Here is a 24,109-nt window from a genome sequence, read left to right as displayed (position 1 = left end):
ACAGTGGATGAAGCTTCCTGCCTTAGCAGTGAATTGCTTTGCCCGTATGGTTTGGAAAATTAAGAATTTGAATCAAGTTTTGTGATCTTTAGGCTGGAAAGAATTTCTACAAGCGACTATTGTTATAGCTGAGTCTGTCTGAGAAATCGAAAAACCTGCGCTTTTTTATGTATGTTTCTCTCCATGTGACTGAGGAGTTTGTACAGATAGTGTGTTTCAGTCACAGAAATAAACTGACCCATGAGGACTTGGGCACTGCAGAATCCGTGAAAGATGGAAAGAATTAACATACTGTTTCTTTTCTCAGCAAGGCAGTATCTCAGCATACCACCATCTCCAACTTTGCCTAACTGATTCATATAGTTGTAAGGGCATAGATACAGATATCGGGTTCCTTTTAATACAATCCAGTCTGGATTAGATTCTTTGATTTGGCTACACTTCCGTAATAATAGATACTAATTTAAATGTTTTCTCCATCATCTAGGGTTTTTAAAGTGATTTTGTAGTTATTTCAATATGTAGTCACAGGGTTTTAAAGTCTTTTAGAAATTAGTCTTGTTGGTATTTGGGAATTCCTGTATGAGTTTTGTTTTAAATCTATGCTTTTTTATTTTAGTATCCAGAAGGTTATTTGGAAGCCATGGCTAGTAAGGAGAAGAAAGATAAGGTTAAAAAGCAAACTGTGAAACAGGAGCCAACCAGCCAGAGTAACGGAAACCAGAAAAGGACAATTGATGATGGTATTTCTTTTTACTTTTTTAGCATTCATCAGCAAAGCCTGTCACGTTACGTTTGTGAAGCCAGTAGCATGAAAACTTTGCAGAAGTGTGAAGTTATTTGGAATACTGATGTAAATTGATAAGCACATACTCTGTAATTAAGTAGTAGTGTAGGGATCTTATCCTATTTACTACTCTTACTTTTTTTTCCCCCCTCTTAAGCGCTGTAGAAAAATGAACAGTCTTCTGTGCAACTCTGTGCAGCAGTCCAAAACAATGCCGAACAGTATGAGTTGGAGTAGTGATTTGATTGCCGCATTTCATGAGTGTAATCCATGTTTTAGCCTTGTAGAAACAGTTTTGTCTTCCCCTTTTATTAGTTCAGACTAACACTCTGCTGCTACTGCGTCTGATGGTCATAATCTTAAGCAGGTATAGAGGAACCTACGAACACACCCAAAACCATGAGGATGGGAGATGGAGGGAAAGGAGAGGCTTTCCAGCTGACCCAAGAGCAGCAATGGCTGATTAGAGAAGACTGTATGAACCAGAAACTGTGGGATGAAGTACTTGCTTCTCTTAAGGAAGGACCAGTATGTTTGCTGCATGCATAATTTTCTTTAGACTGTTAGAAGAAATCTTGAATCTCTCTTAAAACCTAATTTGCTTGTTGAACTTTTGCTGAGTACAGACTGTGTCTAGCATTATTTTTATTTGTAAGACTTTGATTTCAAGAAAATAATCCTTGCTTGTACAATTTGCTATTGCTGGCTCAGTTTACACCTGCATAATAGAAATCTTTTCTTGCTCAAAAAACATTTTGAAGTTAGAAGTGGCGTTTTTTTTCTTTTCATTTTTGAAGGGAGTGTGTTTTCTCTGAAATTATAAATGTATTTTTGTGCTGTGCTGATGTGAGAAATCAGACATGAAGAAAGATTGTTCTAGTCACTACTTTTTGTTTAGACAGAAAATAATTTTATGACAGAAAATACAGCTTGCTTGCTTTGTTTAAGAAGATAGAAGTACTGTAATTTTCAAACTTAGGTACGAAATGAAAGTATTTTCATCCAAATCTAGATTATCCCACTCTGTAGAGAGGGAACCTTAAGTAAGAGAGAAAATACCTTCCTCCCCCTAAACATCAAGAGAATAACAAGAATAGGTCAAGATCGAAGAGACCATAGCACTAGTATAAAAGAAGTCCCCAAAAGGAATATCTCCTGAAATACTATGTCTTTCAGTGATAATTAGTCTTACCAATGTCAAGATCATAGTTATTTTAGCTGTTTTGCAGAAGAAATCAAGGCACTAAGAAGTTAAAATAACTTGATAAAACTCAGCTTGGTGAGAAACAAACCATTGGCTGGAAAATGGATGTCTAAAAACGGACATACATAATGAGTTCATTTGGGAATTACCAGTGGCTATTTACGGTGCTTTTGTAACTCAAAAAGCATCTATAACTCCCTGTTCTTCCACTTACAGTACTAGTTTTTGCTGCAATGCTGCTGCAGTTGTCTTTGTGTAGGAACTGATAGTGTAAAGTTACTCACTGTTATCTGTCTTGTATCTAGTGTCTGTAATTACTAGAAGGAATTTCAGCTCTTAAAATTGTGCACAATGACAGGCAATACAGATATGTGTTTGTAAAAAGGAGAAAAGAATAATTTAAAAGTGGTTGAGTTACTGAGAAGTCATTTTTCTACAGATTCCTACCCATAATTCTGGTAAGATTTGCATTTGGTTGCCACTAAAGGCAATAGGAATCACTGGTAGCTTTGGGTTGCTGCTGTGAAAATGTAAGTCTTTCTTGAAGCTTGAAACAACCACCTTCCTTTTTAACTAAATAAAGTGTGGTTTAAGATAAATCTGCTAATTTAAAAATTATCACAAAGATCTATATTTTGATTACCCGTAGATTTGCTTTTTTTTCTATACCCAAGCTTGTATTCTTGAGATATTTGGAGATGCTAGAGGTAAACATGCTTGTGTGTGTAAAGCACCTGGTATAAATGTATCTTGAGATTCCTCAGAGATGACCTGGGAAGCTTTAAAAAACAGTGAGGTTGGTTTACACACTGCAGAGAATTTGGCCTGAGGAGAGAAGAAGCCATTAAGCTAGCCATGATCCATAAGCACAAGAAGAGGTGCAGAAGTGGCTTTCTTAGGCAGAAGTTCCCTTGGCAGAAAAGCAGAGACCTTTCAGGGACATGCAAATTTCTAGCAGCAGTTACCAAACACAATTACTAAATTTTCTGACCTACACTAAGAACCAGGCATGAGGGGCCTGCTGGTCTGTTTCATTTTGTTTATAACAATACTCATACAGGCAAGTAAATAATCCTCAAAACATTAGTTCTCTGATTTGTGGAAGAGCAGTTTTAGGTTAAAGAGCAGTTTTGAGCAGTTACGGACCTGCTTCCTGATTGCTTTTAGAAAGCTGCACTCATGGATAGGGAGGACTTAAGAACTTCTGGAGGTTCATCATCTTCGTGTAATAAGTGGCATTTACAAGAACTGTAATAGAGTTTGTCTTTTTTATTCCTTTGCCCTACACTAGAATTTTCTGAAGAAACTGGAACAATCCTTCATGTGTGTCTGCTGCCAGGAGCTGGTTTACCAACCAGTGACAACAGAGTGCCTCCACAACGTCTGTAAAGTAAGAATAAACTCGGTCTTGCTCTGGGCTGTTTTCTTGGCTCTGAGACACAGTCACCAAAACCATATGTGTTTTAGGAAGACAACAATTATTGCCTAACATTCTGAGCAAAAACATGCAACAAGTTTGCATTCAGTGATTGCTGTGTAACCTTTTATGTAATAAAGAGTGGAAGTACGTTTAATGTTGTTTCTGATAGACATAATGAGTGAAGTTTACCATTGCTGTCATTCTTTTGTGATCAGTGGAATTACACTAGGAATTGGTTTGGTCCAGGAGCTAGGTGTTGGTACAGAAACAATAATTTAATTTTACATAGTTAAGGAATAAAACCAGATTTTATAATTGTGTAACACTTATTAAGAGTTATGGAAAGGACGCAGGGTAAATACAAGAAAATTGTTTGGGCTTATTTGGAGTAAGTTATGTTATCTTGTTATTCTTGGCATTGTTTATGTTTGGTAGGAGGGCCACAGAAGTCAATTTGTAACTCATGTATCTTAAAATCTTGGATATAATGTAAGGCATTTGGAATCCAGTTTGTACCAGAGTTAATTTTTGTAGCAGGAGTGTCTATGAATCATGTGCTGAATTGTGCATATTTGAACTGTGCCTGCCATACCTAATATTTCTGCCTAAGAACCTAAAAGGACTCAGACTATTGTCATCCTAGTACAATATCTGATAATGCAAGTTAGCTGTTCAGGAAGATATGTATCACTCCAGTAAAAATCACCGTGTCGTTATGGATGGCCTGCACACATAGAGTGATTATGGATCCTTAAAAAAACATTAAAAGTATTGTGAAGGGGTTAATATTTAGAATTGTGGAAACTGGAAAACCATGGAGGAGAGAAAGCTGAATGGCAACAAACTCAGACAGCACAGAATTTGAAGATGTCAGTAAATATTTGCGACTACAACATCCAGTTGAAGTTGTAAGGAGTAGTTTGATAGTAAGCTGTTTGGGCACAGATCTGCCCTGATGAGTTTCTGATATCCAGCTCACATGCTTGGGCTGTCTGCGGCCTATGGTAACAGTGAGGAGGGCAGCACTGACACTGATGTGTTAGAGACTGTATTATTCTACATACGTCTTTAAGGCTTAACTGAGTCTGATCCGATAAGGTAGGTGGAGATTGTTACATGAACAGTATAGCTGGTATACTCATCTTCCTCTTGAAATGAAGGTCTGGAAAACTGTAGCAATCTAACTGGAAAGCTAGAAGGAAGCTGCAGATGTGGCTGTGATTCACGGGAGGGCAGTAATGGAAACGAAGTCTCAGCAGCGATTTGTTGTAATTCCTCCAAGCTCAGTGCTGCACATCCCAGCCCAGAGCAGAGTTCCTTTGTTTGGTCAGCGAGGCAGAGGGCTTGGTAAGGACTTCCTTTTTTCTGGTAGTACAGCATCTTGGGTTTATAGCGGTTCCTTAGTTTTTGCTGGTTAAGCTGTCAGTCTACAACAAAGTTCTCACGATTTACTTCTCTGTCTTTGTACGTCCTAGAGTTGTTTACAGCGCTCCTTCAGAGCTGAAGTCTTCACCTGCCCTGCCTGCCGCTATGACCTGGGAAAGGGCTACACCATGGTTCCCAACAAGATACTGCAGACACTACTGGACCAGTTCTTCCCTGGTTACAGTAAAGGACGATGATGTGCTCAGATCCTTCCGTACTTCTCCCAGTGACTTTATAGACAGTAAAGGAGAATAAACATGGGAAATTCAACAGTGGACCAGCCAGCTTGATGGGACTCAATATATTGTCACATTTTGAAGCAGCTAACCCTCTTCCCCTCATAGCCATCTTTTTGGTGTAGTGAGAACTCTAATTCTCAGCTGTCTTTTAACATCAAGGGTAGTTTTGGCCAGTTAACAAATAGTTTTTAAAGAAAAAAAAAAAAAAAAAGAAAAGCCTCAGCTCTTACTGGCCTAGCTGATGCTTAATTTATGATTTGTTTTTTTTGTAACTACCTCAGGACAGAGGAAAATAAATCGTGGGGATGACAAAAAGTTAGTGAAGTTTTAGCTACACACTGCCTCCTGAATATTAGTTGTGCCTGGTCCATGTGGTTTGATTTACAAAAAAAACCCCCCAAACCAAACCAAACCCCCACAAAAAACAGCAAAAAAACAGAAACAGCACTTAAGCCAGCTGGATTAAAGAACAGCAAATTCTGTGGTGTGCATAATCCTTTTTTGTCTTTTTCTTCCATTATGCTGTATTTTTTTGCAAGAACAGGCTGATTTTTAGTCTATTTTTGTGAGCTTCATTGTGCTTTTCTTGTATCTTATGCAAGTTGACTACTAATGACTAATGAGAACAATATGAATGCATTGTTGCTGCATTAGTGTAAAGTGATCTGTGTTTTTTGCACTTAAAGAGGGTATTCAAGACACTCTACTTGTGTAAAAAATATTTCATATAAAAAAGCCACTTCTGTATTAGTTAAACTGTATGCTTTTAGTAGGTCTTGTATCAGTGGCAATACATCTACACGGCATTGAAGGCAGTGCTAGCTTGGAGAGGGTTCAAATCGCTTCATATTGTGATCTGAAATTTTATATACAATATATCCCCCCCCCAAATATACCTTATTAAATATTTTATGATTCAGAAAAGTTGCTAATTTTGTTTTTACTATTATCCACTTATTTAAATCATAACATTTTTATTGAATTTTTTTTCAGATTTCTAAATGCTTTCTTTAGGTGGGCTTCTTATTTTTCAGACATGAGGCTTTATATTCCTTAACTCATTTCTCAATGAAAAAAACATTGTGAATTAAAAAAAAAAACCCCAACCTGACATCGATATCCATGAGCTCTCAAATACTCTATAGCAACGGCTCTTACGTAGCTACTCTGGTCTCTGCTGAGCATTTGAAGGAAGCTTGTTAGCGCTCGAGCCAGGTACCGGAGTCAGAGGGAGCCCTTCCTGCCCCGCTGGCGTCGGCGGTGCTTGGTGCCAGCGCAGGGCAGCTGGGAGCTGGGGTGCCCTGCGCAGCCGTCAGTCAGATTCCCACCGCAGGCATGGGGCTGCACTGACAGCCTCTAGCCTGCGAACATATAGAAGTATGTATCGAAGTACATACGTCATTCTCAGTAATTTAAGATCTTGCTCTTACCCTGGTGTGGTGATGAACCGATCACCGAGATGCACATGGCAGTGCTGTTTTTTGTGGCTGAAAGTTAGCTTAATGGCTTATTCGCTTCATCCGAAATAAGTAACTTCTCTCTCTCCCCCCTGCTCCCTCCCCGTTCTACTTTTAGGATTTCAGTTGTATCCAAAACACGTAATGCTGGTACTATCTCTCTAGTCGTATATCAAAAAAACAGGCATTGCTGAACAGTTTTGAAAGATTTAACTCCTCAGCTTTTTCTGTGCTTACTAGAAAGGAGGGTTCAGCCTTCGTTCAGTAGGTTAATTGGTACTAGTGTTAAGCATACAGTTTAAAAGAGATGTAGACAGATTCTTACAGCCTGTTGAACTTCTATGTTTTACAGAACGGTAGCTCAGTATTTTATGGGGAAAACAGATGAATTTTACCTTTGTAACAATCATTGCATCTGTGCAGTAAGCATGTAAGATTTGTGGCTTTTTCCTTAGTAGTTGAGTGCTGTGAAACATTTTATACCTTTTAATGCTTTTTCCCATTTGATAGCTTTTACCAATTAATTGATGAGATAAACTTGTCAGTTTGAGGTCAACAATGGGAAGTTCTCTGCTTAGTACAAAAATAAGTAAACGAATTTTTTAGTATGTCTTTTCAGTGACATTCACAGTCAAGCAACATGAAACTGCCTTTAATAAACATTAAAGTAGCTTGACGAGACTTTGTGGAGTTAGATCAGCAACGCAGAAAGATTGTCCTTTCTTCACAAGTTTGCAGTGTTTTTTCACAATTTTTTACACCCTTAGTGCTGTATCAGTAGCTGCTGAAAGCCGCCCTTTTCAATAGTAAATTCTAGAGTATAAAATTTTAATTTTCTTCACTATGTATTTAGATGTTTGAGGACCTAAGTGCAGCTTTTCACATCAAAACTGATATCTGGCCTAACCTTCCTTTAATGAAATCCATTCCTCTCTCCTGTCATCTGCAGTACTTTAAATAGTGCTGTGAACTCTAGCCTCATTTGTGTCACTTCAGAGAGAGCTCCCAGGCATGAGTGTGCACATAGACGTTCAAGACGAGGTCGAGTAGTTGCTGGTTATAAGGTACAAAACTGTGCAGTCCTTTCCCCAGCACCTGCTTCCTCACTCACCAAAATGCTGCTCCGTGTGGCTGAATGAGTTTGACTCTAGAGGGGTGCTCACTTGCACCAAACGCAAATGAATCCGCACAGACCCGCTCTCAGGTTCCTTTCAAACGTGCTCGTAACAGGTACGGTCTGTCTGTGTACCTGGTGAGAGGATCGGATTTATATAAATTTGACTGGGAACAGATTAGAAGAGGCTCCTGCTTCAGGTCTGTGTTCTGGCTACTGAGTAATTGAATGTGGCATTGCGTGTAGCAGCAGGGCTCTGGTCTCAGGGTGCTGTCGGTATTCTTGGAGAGCTAAAGCTCTGAATCAGTTTTTACACAAGCTGTAGACTTACATGACAAAGCAAGGAAGTTGCGTGCACTGTATAAACCGAAGCCAGTACCCAAAATAAGCGATTTGAGAAACTGTGGAAGGAGAATACTTTGTTAGACAAGACCTAACTCGTACTAAGCAGTTCACAGTCTGTTAGTCATGCCTTCTTCGGAATAAGAGAAGATTAAATGGAACTACAAGGAAAAATTGATGTGATACACAAAAAAGTTAAGTTTGTTACTGCTCAATAAAACTGATCATTCTAGCTTATTAAAACAATCAGAGATTTATTTCAATATTAATCTCTGCCAATATTTTGCTTTGTGTAGAAGCTGTTACTGTTGTGGCAATTCTGACAAATCAGAACTTAAGCTTCATAATTTCATACTGCTCTGTTAAATAAATCCAGCTGAAAAGTTAAAATCCAGAACATGACAACACTTAATATTCTGACCAATTTTATTAGACTACTAACATTGGTAGGTAAAAAAACCAGTATGAAATATTAACACTAGCAATGCTAGTGGTAATACGTGAAGTAAATTAAACAATCTACTTCATCTTTTTTTATAAAATATAAACAATTACTCCTGCAGTTAATATTCATTACTATTGCCTTATGCATCTGCATCTTTTCTACTTTTTTTAACCATATCTTCCATGCCACTTTGCAAATCGGGTGTTAATTGTTAAAACTTTAGGACAGAACAGACAAAATGCTGAATCAAGGCAACTTCAACATCAACTGCTGTGGAACAATCACATTTTGTTTACACCTAACATATTGATTGTATTTACATTTTAACTGAGCAGTGATTCAATTAACAAACATGGCGATTATCCAAAATATACACAGTATATAAATCCCCTATCAGGTCTGGGAGGAAAAGGCCATCCTGATGGACTCAGACATCCCGGCAGCTGGAAGCAGTCTTACGAAGATGCTCTCTTCTGTTCAGAAAAGGGAGATTCGTAGGCTTCCATTGGTGGGCAGGTACAAACCAGATGTTGATCTCCATATATGTCATCAATGCGAGCAATTGTGGGCCAAAACTTGCTTTCAGGCTTCACAAATGGCTAAGTACAGAAGAAAAAACAACTATTTTAATTTTTCTACCAAGCAAATCTACACAATTGCAAAAAACATTAGAAGCTTTAAGAATGACAAATGCTGGAAAAGTGGATTTTTTTAAGTGAAGTCATACTTCAAATCTATTTGCAGTCCCTGAAAGTTAACAAGCATGTATAGTAGAGTTGGCAGTCAAAAGAATATTTAGATTTTCCAAAAAGTGTAACCTTGTCCTCTAACAAATGCTTGCAAAGAAGCAGTTGTCATGGGATGAAAGAAAACTATGACTGTTTGAATAACTGGCTTACAGACAGGAACCAAGGAAACGTGGAGGAGACTACCAAGACCTGTGCTGTTCAATATAGTTATAATATATAAAATAAGGTGGCAAACTTCACAGGTGCAGTTAAATTCTTCCTTTTTGAAACAGTATGTAGCAATAAAATAGATGCAATTCAGTTCTAGGTGAGAAAAGTTAGTTACACGTATATTTAGCTGTTAAGATTGTGGAAGCAATTTTATGTAATGCTCTGAAGAAGGCTGATGTATCCAGCTCCAATTTGACCTTTATTTGTAGCAGGCTTACATTGGTGTGGCTTGCCCCATGCTGACCCTGCGTCTTAAACCCTCATCCAAGTTCTCTGGAGCAGAGCTTTGAACGTCAAGATGTGGGACTCTGGTTTGGGAGCCCCTGGTGCAGTACGTCAGAACTGAATGAGCTGTTTCCAATGGGCATACCCAGTAGTGAAGCGCTGAGATTTAGAAAAATCCAAGTCTGCACTTCATATGTAGACACTGTTTTTTTAAGATCTTTTTTCCTTGTCTTGGAAAACAAAACTAATGGAACTACTGTAGAGCTCACACACAGAAAAATTGAGCAACAGTAAAAATGGCTCTGAAGTTTTTATTCTTACCAGATTACTTCATCTCCAACTGACCAGAAAACCACAAAGCAGAAAGCACATTTATGTATTACCACACCACTAGGATCCCATTATTTACTCACCAGTGGGAATGCTGCCGCTTCTCTGGAATAAGGACGATCCCACTTGGAAGAAGTGACACAGTTCAGAGTATGTGGTGACATCTACAAGCAAAAAGACATGTTTAGGACATGAAATTATTGAATTCAGTTGAACGTATCAGTGTGAACCCTCCTTCAAGTTCACGTTACTACATATAAATAATTACTCTCTAGACAGTGTCTTGTGAATACCATTTATCTGGGGAAAAAAAGGCAGATTTAAAACAGGAAGCAAGTCAGTATCTGGATTTTTTTTTGGTTTGCCTGAAGATAGTACACAAGGTTTGAATATGCTTCCAGCTTTTCACTAAATCCTCTCGGTATCTAAAAAGTCAGCATAGCATTACAAGAGTTGAACAGAACTTGAGCCTATAGCAATTTTGTGCTGCAGTTGCTAAAACAACTCATTCAATCTTTATTTTACTGTTAGTTTTAAGGTCATTCCACTTCCCTTCTTAAACCAGATAAATAAGCATCTCTCCTTCATTACTTTGAGATGGCCTCGAAAACTATAGATCATGTACTTGCGTAAATTAATTTTGCTGCTCTGTCAGCAAAGGCCAGACTTCTGACTTGAAGAAGTCAAAATTCAAATTTTGAAAAAGTTTAAGGTTTCTAAAAAAGTCTAATTTCAAAAGTTCCTGTGTTCACTGTTGCACACGGTTATTTTTGAGAGTACTGAAAGACCAGGAAGCAGGCTCACGTAGTCTCAAGTAAGTCTCAAGGCTTAAGCTGATGCTGGTAACTGGCTCTACATGCCATATTACCTTTAGTGGGTTAATTTGGGGGTCCATCCTGCCCTCCTCTATTTCAGCGATTTCCTGCCGAATACTGATCATTGCATCACAAAATCTGTCCAGCTCTGCCTTGTCTTCAGACTCTGTTGGTTCAATCATAAGTGTCCCTGCCACTGGCCAGGACATGGTTGGCGCATGAAAACCTGATAAAGAAGAAATCAGTCACTGACAATAGGTTATGAGTTAATATATGCATCAGCTAGCAATTGATTCACAAATTCAGCCCTTTCTATAATCCTTACAGGACTGAACTTACTGGTAGTGTTGGCAGTGTGCTATAAAGGTAAGACAGACTTTTAAAGTATCTCAGTTTTTAACACTGAAGGGTAATGCCATTGTATTATTTACAGTAGAGTTATACATTGATTTAATGAAACGCTCTTAAAACCTGCTCTTCTTGCTTTCTTACTTTTCAGCCCGAAGTATATTGCTTCTTTCCTGGGTTATTTCTGTTCCTGCTGCTCACTTCAGTAGAAGTGTTTTGTCACTTTGCCTTCTTATGACAGGCTGAATGGCAAAGTAGACAGGTGTAGATTTCTGCACTGGTAAACAAGGTAAAAAGAAAAGGTGGTCTCTCATGATTCCCTTCCTGCACTACTGCTAATTACAGCCGTGTGATACTTCTCTTTCAGCTGCAGAGGGTGGAACTTTACGAAACTTATCCTTGTAACTCATCTCCATACCTACTGAAAAGTCTATTTAAAGTGTCGCATGCTATTTAAGGCCATAGCAGCCCACTTACAAAGAGCAGGAAGGGCGGTTGTTTTGGTATCACAACGGGGCTTTGGATTATTTCACTGATGAGGTGTTACTGGTTAGGGTTTTAACAGCTTTTATGCGTATTTGTTAGAAGCACAGTTGCATAGGATCAAGCAGTTCAATGGGTCATCTTGTCTGGTAGACGAAGAGTAGCCACGATCAGATTCTTCAGAGCATGTGTACAAAACTGCCTAAACTGTATCAGGTTGGAAGTGTTTAAATCCTATTATCCTACTTCAAAAATATTTCTTTCTTTTTCTTTTTCTTTTCTTTTTTTTTTCTTTTGTTGGAATCTTATTAAGCTCTTGGCTCCAACCCAATGGTTAAGAGTCATGTAGTCGCAAATTTGAAGGGGCAGTTTACAAAACTGGGGAGGTAGTGGCAGACTTGTAAGTAGCTACTACAACTCAATTGATGCAAATATCTTTCTAAGCCCTTAATAAACATGAGGACACCTGAAATATCGTGACAGATTCACCATCCATAAGCACAGGACTAGAGTGTTTCTGACTCTCTTTAGAAAAGATTTAGGAAATTCTCACTTACGCTGCTATTTTTAAAAAAAGACATTTGACTTACCATAATCCTGAAGTCTCTTAGCAAGATCTACAGCTTCAATGTTTGCTGATTTTTTGAAAGGTCTCGTATCCAAAATGAATTCATGGGCTACATAACCTGTAAATGAAAAAGTGTACACTACGTTTACTTATTAGGAGAATAATGCAATCTACCAAGCAGTTTATTCTGACTGGTTTTGTGGAGAACATGGCAAAAAGACAAATTAAAAAATATCCACTTGGGCAAAAACTCAAACCTGAGAAATTATCAGGTAAGAGATACACAACTCAGTATTTGAAGACTGGCCCTCTGAGTCCCATGTCACATTAAGAAGGGGCCTCATTTCCAAGATCAGAACTAGGAAAGGGTGGTCAAAGTAGCTCCCATAATTTACAAGTACTCTGAAAAACAACTGGATTTGTCTGTGGCCCAACACCATTTGAGTCTTAGGCCATCTTGAATTAGCCATGTACAAGATAATCAGTTGCATGTTATGCCGGAGAAAAGTTCAAATCTGGTGTTATAGAGAGGCTAAAGACAAATTATCTACATTTATATCCATGATCCTGGAGAACCTTGTTGCATTTCAATTTCATTGCTGAATCTTTCAAAATTTGCAACTTCCATTCACTTCTGTGAAGAAACAGTATATTCTCTTAAAATGTAACCTGCAGGTTTAGCTAAGGTGTACTCCATGAAATTTAAGACATATTTTTTGAAGAGCATACATATTGTACTCAACTGTTCTTTGGTGCCATTCAGCTTAAACAAGCAAAATAGCATTCTCTGATAGTTACTCTACTAAAACAGATAATTCTTTCACTTCGTATTCATTACTTCTGTCCTGCTGCAAGACTGGAGAGCCGTAGCAGGGAATTAGAATGTAGCTAAAGTATTTTGCATTGCCAAGGGGATTGTCCCCCACCTCACAAAGGAGAATAAGGAGCGGAAATGAAAGAATTTTTTTTTTCCCCAGAGAAAGAGTGCAAGGGACAGTACAGGTCCAAAAATTGCTTCTAGTTCTCAAATTGTTGTGCCACTGGTTATGGGAGATTTGGGGATCTCACCTTTGTCGCTTCTCCTTTTTCTAGCGTTCATTAATCTACTACTAGACTTCAAGGAGAACAACCTGATGCCAAGGTTTACTCCATCTTTTGTCATAATTTCATCTAATTACAAACAGGCATTTTTTCTTCTACTTTCAAGTATCTCATTGCAATACCTCCACAGAAGCAGTGTGGCAGGTTATTTCTCTCCTTGTGAACAACATCAAGAGAAGTTTGAGATGCAGTTGTCACATAGCATTAAAGAAGAACCATATTGCAAGCCAACTTCTACACTAGGAAAAAAAAAGTCAGCTTTGTGGAAGAAAACAAATTGTCCAATACTTGCCTCTTGCTCCTCTGAAAAGGATTTTGTAGTGCTTCTCTAGCCTCTTTGCCATGTAGTTTGCATTCAGTATAGCAATCTCAGAAGCATGTTTCAGACCCTTTGCTCCCATTGTCTGAAGGAGGAATAACATGAAGAAACAGATCTAAAACTACTCCCAAGCAAGCTAAGTGTGTTCTTGTACTGGCAAGCATGATAGAGAACAGCACCTTGATGCATCTGGCTAGCTTTAAGGCAGTCACGCTGCTATTATACTTTTCCACACTACACTCACAGAAAAGCACTGGGTATTACTTGAGAACAACTTTGGTATATACATAGCTTATGACACGGCTTACTGTATAAGAGTTTTTGCTTAAAGTCAACAAGTGAACAACCCAATCCTTTCCTCAAACTGAGAAGCTCTGAAGTGAATAGAAAAAAGTGAGCAGAACTCAAGAATGTCATCAGCACACTTGTAAGAACTGCACACGCTGCCTGTCACCATCCTTGCCCCCAGGGAAAGAGTGTCCAGAGAGCTGCCCAAAAAGCCATGTGTGCTATCAGTAAAGGTTATCCCAGCAACTCAAACTCTGCTTGCTGGTGTCATGTCACAGATGATACTGTGCATTAACAAAGACCAGAGCCAAATGAACACAGATGCACTTATTTCTCTGTTAAAGCACTGCAAAAGGACAGTGCTGGAATTGAGCTGTGGTTGAATTTCTTAACACTGCACTTAGAAGTTAAGTTGGCAAAGGAGAAAGACAAAACAGCCTTCAAGGTAGCCCCTTTAGATGGGACAGTGTAAAGAGACAGCACTTTGCGTTGTGAAGAAACAGCTTCCCTTAAAAATTTACTACAGTTAAATATTCTGTAATAGGAACCAGCTTACAGTCACAAGTGATTTTTACCCACAGCTGAAAAGCCATAGAAGTTGTACCAGCTCATATTGGCTCATTTCAAATTCCAGAAGAGCTGGTTTCCCCAGGAGCGGAAGTTTCCATGGTTAGAGTATCAAACTGGCTACAGGGTACTCTGAACGACACTGCCCGTACATTCACCATTCCAACTCTTTCTCTCACTGAAAGCTTTAAATGTTGCTTAGAGTCCCAGCACACGCTTCTCGCAAGCAGAATTTGAATCTACACTCATCTCTGTTGCCTGAATACTTCCATAATATGTAACAAAATATTTGCAGGCTTATCACTAAATTGCAAGGCATTAAAAAATTACATAGATCATGATCAACTTGTTGCACATCCAAAGCCAAAACTAAGTTCAGTTTTCAAATTCAGTAAAATGCCCTGGAATTCAAGTTCTTATTAAACAGATCTTGGAAAGTTAGATGTCACATACGGGTCAAGTATAACAATACTGCAGCATACAACCAAAAATATTCTTGGAAGAACAGTAATTACCAAGCAGCTTTTAAACATGAAAACTTCAATGTCAGAGACAGTGGCAGGGCAAGTCTGATTGCAGCTTTCTGCCTTGTGTCCACTTGTCTCAAGAACTATTACAGACAAGACAGAAGAATTAAGCAGGCTGCACAGATACAGCAGTTGTCCTGCCATCCTTTCCTATTGCAATAGATGGCAATAGGCTGTTCCATTGTCCTACTGGAAAACAAGGAGGTTCAAAGGATGTAAATAACCTATGACTGTGCTGTAGTCATATGCATTTCAGTCTGTGCAAATATCTTATGACGAGTTGCTCTTAAACCTGTTTATTTGCTTCCAGTGGTCCTCAGACTTGCTGAAACAGAATCAGACCCTTAGCTGATACTTCTTATAAAAGTCTACACACCTTGATATACACCCAGGAAATTGGCAGTATAGCACTGGAACCCCAAGGTGCAGCACTGACAGTACCCAAAGGACGTGCATCCTCATCCGACTGTATTTTGATGACAGGGTGGGTAGGCAAGTAAGGAGCCAAATGTTTCTTCCTAAAACAAAAACATTTATTTTAGAACTTAAATGTGTGTTCCTGTATTACCATTTCTGGACAGTATCAGCAGTAGCTTCTCTTCACCTTCCTTCCAAACACAGTCCTCCAGGAAGTCTGGGCTATGTCTTCTTCAACAAAAAGTTTTTAACATAACTGGTGACAATGGAGGATGGCACTCAGTTTTCAGCATATCACAAGATATTCCTGCAGCTATCCAAATCAAAATTATTTTTTTAGAAGAGTAAGATTATTTTCTTTTAAAGGAATACGATTGCCGTATAGGATAGATTCACTTAGTTCATGTACCACTTCTGCGTTCTGGACTACGTACAATATCAGCCCTCAAAGCCCACAGATCAGCTCTGCGCTTACTCAGAAAACGGACTGCTGAGCGAGGTCTACCATACACACTAAAGGGCCAATGTGAAAGTCAGGGTTTGGGCATACACATGAACCTCACCATTCATGAGATCAACACATGACTATCGTGGAGAAGGACAAAAGTTTACAAACACAGCACACCTCTCCCATTCATAGCTCTGTACTTAAGTGAACTGCCAAGATTCACTAAGGGATTGGTTTTTTTAAAGAAAAGGCTAATAAAGAGATACCCACACTCCAATTGGTCCCATTCCAGGTCCTCCTCCTCCATGGGGAATGCAAAAAGTTTTGTGAAGGTTTAAGTGAGAGACATCAGAGCCGTAATCTCCAGGACGACACAGACCCACCTGTGAAGGGAATACTCTTTCTCCAAATATTCTTTACATGCCATTTTAAGACCTATTACTTCAGTCAAGAAAAATAGGTTGAAAAAGATGTTATATGTTTTTCTGTTTTTCTTTAATGTGGTGCATCATAAACAAGAATTGATGCAAACCATTTTTTGCTTTAGGAATTCTTATTCATGTCTGTAAAGAATGTCTTTGACAAAGATTAGGCAAACTAAGCCAATTTCAGTGAACAACTCATACATCTTACAACAAATTTCATGGCAAAATCAGATAAAAAAGAATTATTTTCACCATCTAATTTTTATTACTGTTCTTGGAAACCTCACCTCCTCCTCCAAACACTGTGCCATCTTGTGAGGAAGCGGTGTTATGGTCTGAACTGAGTACTGCTGTGCTATTTTTATTCCAAGGAAATGTACACTCCCAGTTGTTGTAAATCTACCTAGCAGATTTTGTACCTGGGCATTCATATTTGCTCCATCTAAGTAAACCTGGCCTCCATGTTTGTGAATCAGGTCACACACATCTCCAATCTCCTCTTCAAACACACCGTTGGTGGAAGGGTACGTGATCATGATGGCTGCCAAGTTCTCTTTGTGCTTGTCCACCTGGTGGCAGGGAAGGAGAGAGAAAAAAAGGTCATTGAGGGTCCTAAAGCTTCTTAAGAGAAGATTTGTACAAAAACATGTAATTAAGGTCATCAAGTGTTTCACAGGTGAGAAGCAAGTCTATCAGCAGTAGTCTAAGTCATTTATAGTCAGCAAAAGATGCTGGGCTTTTTCCTTCAGCAATATGGAAAAAGAGTGTTTTCTCAATAAATCAGAACTTTAAATCAGGAAAAAAGGCACGGTATTAAAAGATGTATGTATAATAGTCACTTCTGGGACCTTAAGACAAGCCAAGAGAAACATCTGGCCTCATGGTAGTGGGATCTAATAATCATCCCCCTACTTTCAGCAATAAGTTCTATGACTACCATAAAAGCGTGCTCAAATATGTATTTTTGGAAATGTGTCCTGCTAACCCCTTGGACTCCCAAGATTCACCTGCAGCCAATCTACTCAAAAAAGTGAAAAAAGTTGCCTAGCAACACCTTCCCAGCAGAAGTGGGCTTGAACTTTGCTAAGCGAAGGCTAAAGTGCAGTTTCAAATGCTTCACACTCATGAACATGCTTCATTCATTTCAAATACTCTATGTGGACCAAAAATGTCTGCTATAAAAGAACCCACTGTGTAGAAAGACTCTCTGAGCCACTCCTGCACCAAAGATCCTCAAATTAAAGGAAATCTCACAAATGTCACATGGCTAGTGTCTAAGTGAGCAGAAAAAGGAAAGAATTACTTACCTTTTTCAAGCATGTATCCACTATTATTGCCCTATTTTCTCTCAAAGAAAAATCTGATTCAGCTGTCAACACTGTTACCTGTCAAGGAGAAGGAGTGTTCCTGCCTTGAAAATTAAAGATAATAAAGTACTCACCATTGCTTTTAAATGGGAGATATCAATGCTCCCATTTTTATCCACTTCAATTGGCTGAATCTTCATCCCTGCCATTTGTGCACTTGCTGGATTTGTACCATGAGCAGATTTAGGAATAAGGCAAACCTTAGAAGGGAAAAAGAAGCAGGGGCTAAAGTGTAACTAGTTAAAAAAATCTTAAAGCATTATGGTCTACGCTCAGCTACAACTCATTATCAAAGTTTTCAAAAGGGATCCTGAGGGAATGTTCACTGGCAAATTGCCACTTGTACTGAAGGACGCAACTCAATTTTCTTTGAAGAAAATCCATTCAAGTATCAGTATCTAAATATTCATTAGGAAAATAAAGTTTCATTTGCTGCTTAAATCATATTTAGGGCTGCAGTTCCACAATATTATCTCAGATACTCACATTTAAAATCCTTTCCTCTCACCCCCCTTTTTTTAAAAGACGAATTTTTTTTACAGTTATCAGTCTTCATATGTACAATGACTTGAAAGGAAAAACTATCCAATTCCAACTTTCCACTTGTGCTGGTGTTGGCTGGGGTAGAGTTAATTTTCTTCGTAGTAGCTAGTATGGGGCTATGTTTTGGATTTGTGCTGAAAACAGTGTTGATAACACAGGGATGTTTTCGTTACTGCTGAGCAGAGCTTACACAGGGTCAAGGCCTTTTCTGCCTCTCACCCCACCCCACCAGCGAGGAGGCTGGGGGTGCACAAGAAGTTGGGAGGGGACACAGTTGGGACAGCTGACCCCAGCTGACCAAAGGGATATTTCATACTATATGATGTCATCCTCAGCATATATATCTGGGGGAAGAAGAAGGAAGGGGGGGAAGTTCGGAGTGATGGCGTTTGTCTTCCCAAGTAACTGTTACGCGTGATGGAGCCCTGCTTTCCTGGAGATGGCTGAACACCTGCCTGCCGATAGGAAGCAGTGAATGAATTCCTTGTTTTGCTTTGCTTGCGTGCACTGATTTTGCTTTCCCTATTAAACTGTCTTTATCTCAACCCACGAGTTTTCTTACTTTTACCCTTCCGATTCTCTCCTCCATCCCACCTGGGGGGAGTGAGCAGGCGGCTGCGTGGGACTTAGCTGCTGGCTGGGGTTAAACCACGACACCACTACATCTTCAGCTGACTTCCAAAGCATTTTCTTCTCTATTCTATTCAAAACAAAAATTTAGACTGAAATATTTTGGCTATAGCTAAGAAGTTTCAGACAGCTACTTACATGCTCTATACCATTCATTTCAAAAGAAAAAAGAGAAGTACTTTTACTTAAATAAATGTACATTCTTGTTAGTGATAGGAAAATGGAGCTCAGGTATTTCCAGACATTTGCTAGGAACTCCATCCCTTCTAAAGACAATAGATATACCTTCTCTAAAAAAATTCCTTTGCTTCTGTTCAATGAGGATATTGAAACATTTGTCTATTATGATTCTCTTGGAAGAATTAATTCAATTAAGTTCATTTAAGTAAGTTACTCAGCTGCATTAAATAACTGACAGTAAGGCACTTTGTTTTCATGAGAAACTGCTCGATGGTCTCTACCTCATGTTCCATAGACATGCTGAGACAAATGTTAATTACTTTAAAAGCTATTCCAAGGAACTGACCCATCTGTCTCAGCACCTGGATATTTGCTCTTCCTGCAGTGAACTGTCAATGTTTTACTGTGCGGCTGAAAGGAAACACAAGGACCTCAGCCCCGGTGCTGGGAAGCACTGTGGCACATCTGTAGTCATTTTAGCTGCATAGCAGAAATGTAAGGTGAGTCTCGATTGCCAGCCAGTCTTGCTGGGTTGCATCTGCAGCTGCTGGGTACGGAAGTTATTGATCAGGCAACAAAACAGACAGATGTGAGCTGTCAGTTAATGTCGATACTTCTTTTCCACGAGAGGGCACCAAATCCAAATGAGGCCGACTGCAAGAAGCTTGGTCTGCTGGTTTACTTACTTTCTCCAGCCCAGGAGAAACTTCAGTTGAAAGGTCAACATTTTTGGGGCTTTCTTCTTTTCTTTGTTTCCCCCTTTTTTCCCAAGATTATCTTGATTTTACTATAACGTTTGGAATCTGTTAAGTATGAGTAACTGCAAGCAGCCCGCAGGCTCTCTCTCCTGTACAGTTAACCCCTGGGTATTTCTGAGCATAGAAGAACCATAGACACTTCAGGAGCCCAAGGATCTTGCACAGAATAAGCGAAACAGCAAAGCATACATGGATAATCAGAAGATAACTATCCAAGGAATAAAATTTCAACGTAATTTCACTTCCCACTGAGTAAAACTACTCACAAAACAAGCTTGTAATTGTAAAGAGTGGCTGATTTCCAAGAAGTTTGAGGTGATCTGGATGCAACAAAGAAACAAAGACAGAACAAGACAACACTCACTTTTCAATTTTAGGTATTTTCCTCACACAGAGGTTATAGTTTCCAGGAGGTCAAGACAACGACCCTTCCATTTTGAGAAGGCAAATGAGTTCCGAAGCCAAGTATAAAATCAGGTTCAGAAAATACAGATATTATTGCACTAAGGACTTTTTTCCTACTGTTCAAAGCCAACTCTATGAGAGTGCGAAAGAGGAACATCTAACTAATCTCAGATTTCCAAGAAGTTTTTGATGCAGTCCCAAAAAATGTTCCTAAAGTAATTTCCAGTGGGTAAGTGGGAAGGTTCACATGGATAAGTATTTCATGAAAACACAGGAAAGAAACGAAAAGATAAATAGTCAGTTTTTACTGTGGGGAAAGGTCATCCCAATAGAACATTATAAATATCTGTGCTGGTTCCCTAGCATTTCAACTAACTCATAATTGGTTTATCATGGAGACATACAGCGAAATGCCAGATATCCTGTTAATACAAAATCATCCAGGTCACTAAAAGAACTGATTGCATAGTTCAGAAAAGAACCCACAGTACTGAGTAACAGCATTCAAAACAGAATATACTGGAGCCAGACAGATCTAGAATATTACACAAGAAAACAACGATACACAACTCGGATCATAGGTTTAAACCTATCACCACTCAAAAGAACTTGCAGTGTTGGGGGGAAAAAAAGCAACTGCATTAAAAACTAGAAAGGAAATAGAGAATAAAGAAAAAGAAACACAGAAGCTCTGAGGATAACCAAAGCTGTAAGATGGCTTTTTTGGGAAGGATGGACAAATAACTGGAATCCAACTAGGAAGACAGAAATAAGGATGGATAAGGATATAATAAAAATTTCAGAATTAACACATGATATGCCAACTGTGAACAGGGAAGAACTGTTCATCATCTTTCAAGAGCAAGAGGATATTAGATGAAATTGTAAGATGTCAAGTTCAAAAAAATAAGCGAAAGCATTTCTTATGAAGAAATATGATTATATGATAATGGATGATGAAGCCATAGAACGTTTTCTCCAAGATAGTGTAAATATCAGAAGCTTCCTCATAAGGGGTCAAGTGATCAGATTTAATTATAGAAAAATGCATAAGCAGTACCTTTGGATCCCTTTGGATCGGGAAGTTCCCAAACCACAGATATGTAGAGGCTGGGGCCATGTGCTGGGTAAGTATCATTGTGTACATGCTTTGTCCTTGTACTCCTCGTTGTAAGAGGTGTCTTATCAGTCTGCTGTTGACCACTGTAAGACTGGATGCTGGGACTGACAGACCTTTGGTCTGGGCTAATCTGGCTGTTCTTATACCACAAACATGCAACCATCTTGTCAAAATGAAACTTGCTGCCACCAACTTCTCACATTTACGTATTTCAACCTATTTCACTTCCAAATAAACTTATACCTAAAACCTATGATTAACACAACCTTTTTTCCAGGCATCACAGATTGTTCAGAAAGCACCTACAGGAACAATATTACTTCCAGATTTTTCAGCTATAACTGCCTGCCATTAAATGCAAATAAAGAATTCTCTTTAAAAGAAAATTAGAATTCAAAATTCTATTAAACTTAGTGTACTATTAAGAATTGATTCCTTTTCGGGGTTAACTACAGTTGTATCACCTCTCAGGTTTACAAGAACTCTCTTTTGTCAGGTTACAATGATATAGCTGAGAAGCGACTCCTTGACGTCAAAGTTTCAGGTAGCTAGTATAGAAAAGAATACAAATCAAGCCTTTAGACTCTAGCGTTACCAACTGAAGATGATCCTCAATGAATCAAAACTAATTTGCATTATTCATCTACAGCTTTTGTGGCTCTTGTGAAGCAAGGTTACCTCCATATATCCTACAGAAATTTATTTGAAACAGTTTGAATGGACAAGAACTGGATGAACCTAGACACTTCTATGAGTAGCTGCCAAGGCATACGAGAGGCTTGTCTGCTTCTTCTGTCACAAATGGCTATATGGGGAACCAACTGACGTTATAAGCAGTGTAAGTTTTAATCAGTTCCTGTTCCCTTTGTAACTGAAAAAGCTGGAGAGGGAGCGTCATACCAGCTTGAAAAAGCAAAACACTAGCATTGCCCATTTTCTTTCAAGGCATGGAACATCTGGGCCTAGATCCATCTTACTGAAGATCTGAATCACTGTTTCACATTCATGAGTAGCCTGTGTGATGGCTTCAATGGTTAGGTCCGTCCCTTGATCACGAGCCCATCTTAGGTTTTAGGTCTCTCCCTAAACGTCAGGATGTTTCACGGGCCCTCTGAGCTATGAATAACTCATCCTTAAGTTCCCAGCCCAGATCTACCTGAGTCACTTCAATTCTGGCAGCCTGGTCTACCTGCTCGTCGTTTTGGTGTTCTTCAGTGGTGCTGCCCTTGGGCTTGTGAGCATCTGTATGATATGTACCTTTACAGTAATGCTTTCTACCTGGGCAGCAATGTCTTGCCAGAACGCAGCAGTCCAGATGGGCTTACCTCTGTGCTACCAGTTGGTCTGTTTCCAATGAGGCAGCCACCCTCACAGGGCATTTGCCACCATCCATGAGTCAGTATTGACAAAGAGTACTGAAACCCAGGGGCTTGACTGTTCCAGTGCAGTCTGTATCAGTCAGGTAGGTAAGACTGATAGGTAAGTAGGGCTGTGCTTCCAGCCCCTGGGCAGTCAGTTCCAGGTGTATTGGACACCTCACCACATAAAAACAGTGGCCTGCACTCTGCTGTCAAAGGTATAAAGAAAAATGCTTTGGCAATATCAGTTACGGCATACTGCTTGGCTGCCTTTGACTCCCGTTCATGTTGGAGTTCTAGCTTGTCCCACATGGCAGCACTCAACGGTGGCATCACTTCGTTCAGGCCATGATAGTCCACTGTTAACCTCCACCCTGTGCCAGACTTCTGTACTGGCCTTATGAGACAATTTAAGGGTTATTAAGTTTTACTTATCACTCCTTGGCTCTCCAACAGATCAATCAACTTACAGATAGTAACCAGGGACTCTCAGCTGGTGCGACACTGCCACTGGTGCACCATCATAGTAGCGACCAGCACCTGCTGTTCTTTGTCATACAGCAATCCTACAATGGAGAGGCTAAGCAAGGTAGACAGTTGTTTAACCTTCTTTGTGTCCACTGTGGCTACACCAAAGGCCCTGGGTCCTTGAAATACCCTCTCCTGAGGTAGTCTATGCCAAGGATACATGGAGACTCCAGGCCATCACAATAGGATGTTTCTGCCATTTGTCCCCTGTTAGGCTCACCTCAGCCTCTAACACAGACAACTGTCGGCATCCTCCTGTCACTCCACAAATCCAGATGGGTCCTGCCCCCTCCTACCCTGATGGCATTATGGTACACTGTGTACCAGTATCCACCAAAGCCCTATACCCCCATGGATCCGATGTGCCAGGCCATCGAATCTGTTAAACTTTGTTATCCCCTTCCTCCGCCTAGCCAGAGGCAGGGACCCTTTACTCCTGGTTGTAGTATTCACTCTCTGACTCCTGTGATGTCAGACCAGAAGTCCGCTCACCAAACTCAGGAGGAGAGGCATTCTGAGCCCTTATTCTGAGTCTGGGGGACTGCTGGTTACTTTTCACTGTCTCGGCAGCAACTGGTGCGGCAGCCTTCTTGGTTGGTCCCTTCTTAGCGGCTGTCTTCCCCTGCAGTTCAGGTACATGGACTTCTAGCTTCGAGGTGAGTGCACTGTCCCTCTTCCCTGTGTCCTACCCCAGCCATGCAGGAAGAACCAGAGGGTGTCATGTGGTGTGAACCTGGGGCTCCCTTTCCCCCTGGCAGGGGGTGGCTGACTCCATAGGGCACCGGACAGCGAAGACAGTGCCTGTGGGGATGAGAAGTGGAGGGATTCTCTTTGAAACACCCTGGAACCGGCAAGAGAGTCTCACAATCTCTCCACATCTCAAGATGTGGCCAGTCCATCATCACCAGTGAGTTGGCGTATGACACTGATGCATTTTCTACAGACCTCCTCTACATGGCCTATGTGT

At 39.8% G+C, this 24,109-nt stretch overlaps 2 protein-coding genes across 5 annotated transcripts in view; one reads left to right on the top strand and one right to left on the bottom strand.

Annotated features, from left to right (window-relative positions):
• Window positions 1-5,999, top strand: part of UHRF2 (ubiquitin like with PHD and ring finger domains 2) — a 100,808-nt gene extending 94,809 nt beyond the window's left edge. For 3 of the 4 annotated variants that reach the window (XM_075138049.1, XM_075138048.1, XM_075138046.1), the window contains exons 13-16: window positions 620-743; window positions 1,152-1,315; window positions 3,283-3,381; window positions 4,887-5,999. In XM_075138049.1, the coding sequence (XP_074994150.1) occupies window positions 620-743; window positions 1,152-1,315; window positions 3,283-3,381; window positions 4,887-5,033 (534 nt within the window). In that variant the 3' untranslated portion in view covers window positions 5,034-5,999. The remainder of the gene's footprint in view (window positions 1-619; window positions 744-1,151; window positions 1,316-3,282; window positions 3,382-4,886) is intronic. The other variant, XM_075138047.1, reaches the window with a different exon arrangement.
• Window positions 6,000-8,396: 2,397 nt separating this feature from the next.
• GLDC (glycine decarboxylase) overlaps window positions 8,397-24,109 on the bottom strand; it is a 50,010-nt gene continuing 34,297 nt past the window's right edge. Inside the window, exons 17-25 of the mRNA XM_075136285.1 lie at window positions 17,695-17,820; window positions 16,673-16,822; window positions 16,099-16,211; window positions 15,340-15,481; window positions 13,555-13,666; window positions 12,184-12,279; window positions 10,816-10,988; window positions 10,031-10,111; window positions 8,397-9,032 (exon numbers count right to left, since the gene is read on the bottom strand). Of these exons, the coding sequence (XP_074992386.1) occupies window positions 8,889-9,032; window positions 10,031-10,111; window positions 10,816-10,988; window positions 12,184-12,279; window positions 13,555-13,666; window positions 15,340-15,481; window positions 16,099-16,211; window positions 16,673-16,822; window positions 17,695-17,820 (1,137 nt within the window). The 3' untranslated portion in view covers window positions 8,397-8,888. The remainder of the gene's footprint in view (window positions 9,033-10,030; window positions 10,112-10,815; window positions 10,989-12,183; window positions 12,280-13,554; window positions 13,667-15,339; window positions 15,482-16,098; window positions 16,212-16,672; window positions 16,823-17,694; window positions 17,821-24,109) is intronic.

Source organism: Calonectris borealis, chromosome Z, assembly GCF_964195595.1.
Source record: "Calonectris borealis chromosome Z, bCalBor7.hap1.2, whole genome shotgun sequence".
NCBI lineage: Eukaryota > Metazoa > Chordata > Aves > Procellariiformes > Procellariidae > Calonectris > Calonectris borealis.
The sequence above is the reverse complement of the archived record's forward strand: the minus strand, read 5'-3'. Positions and strand labels throughout refer to the sequence as shown.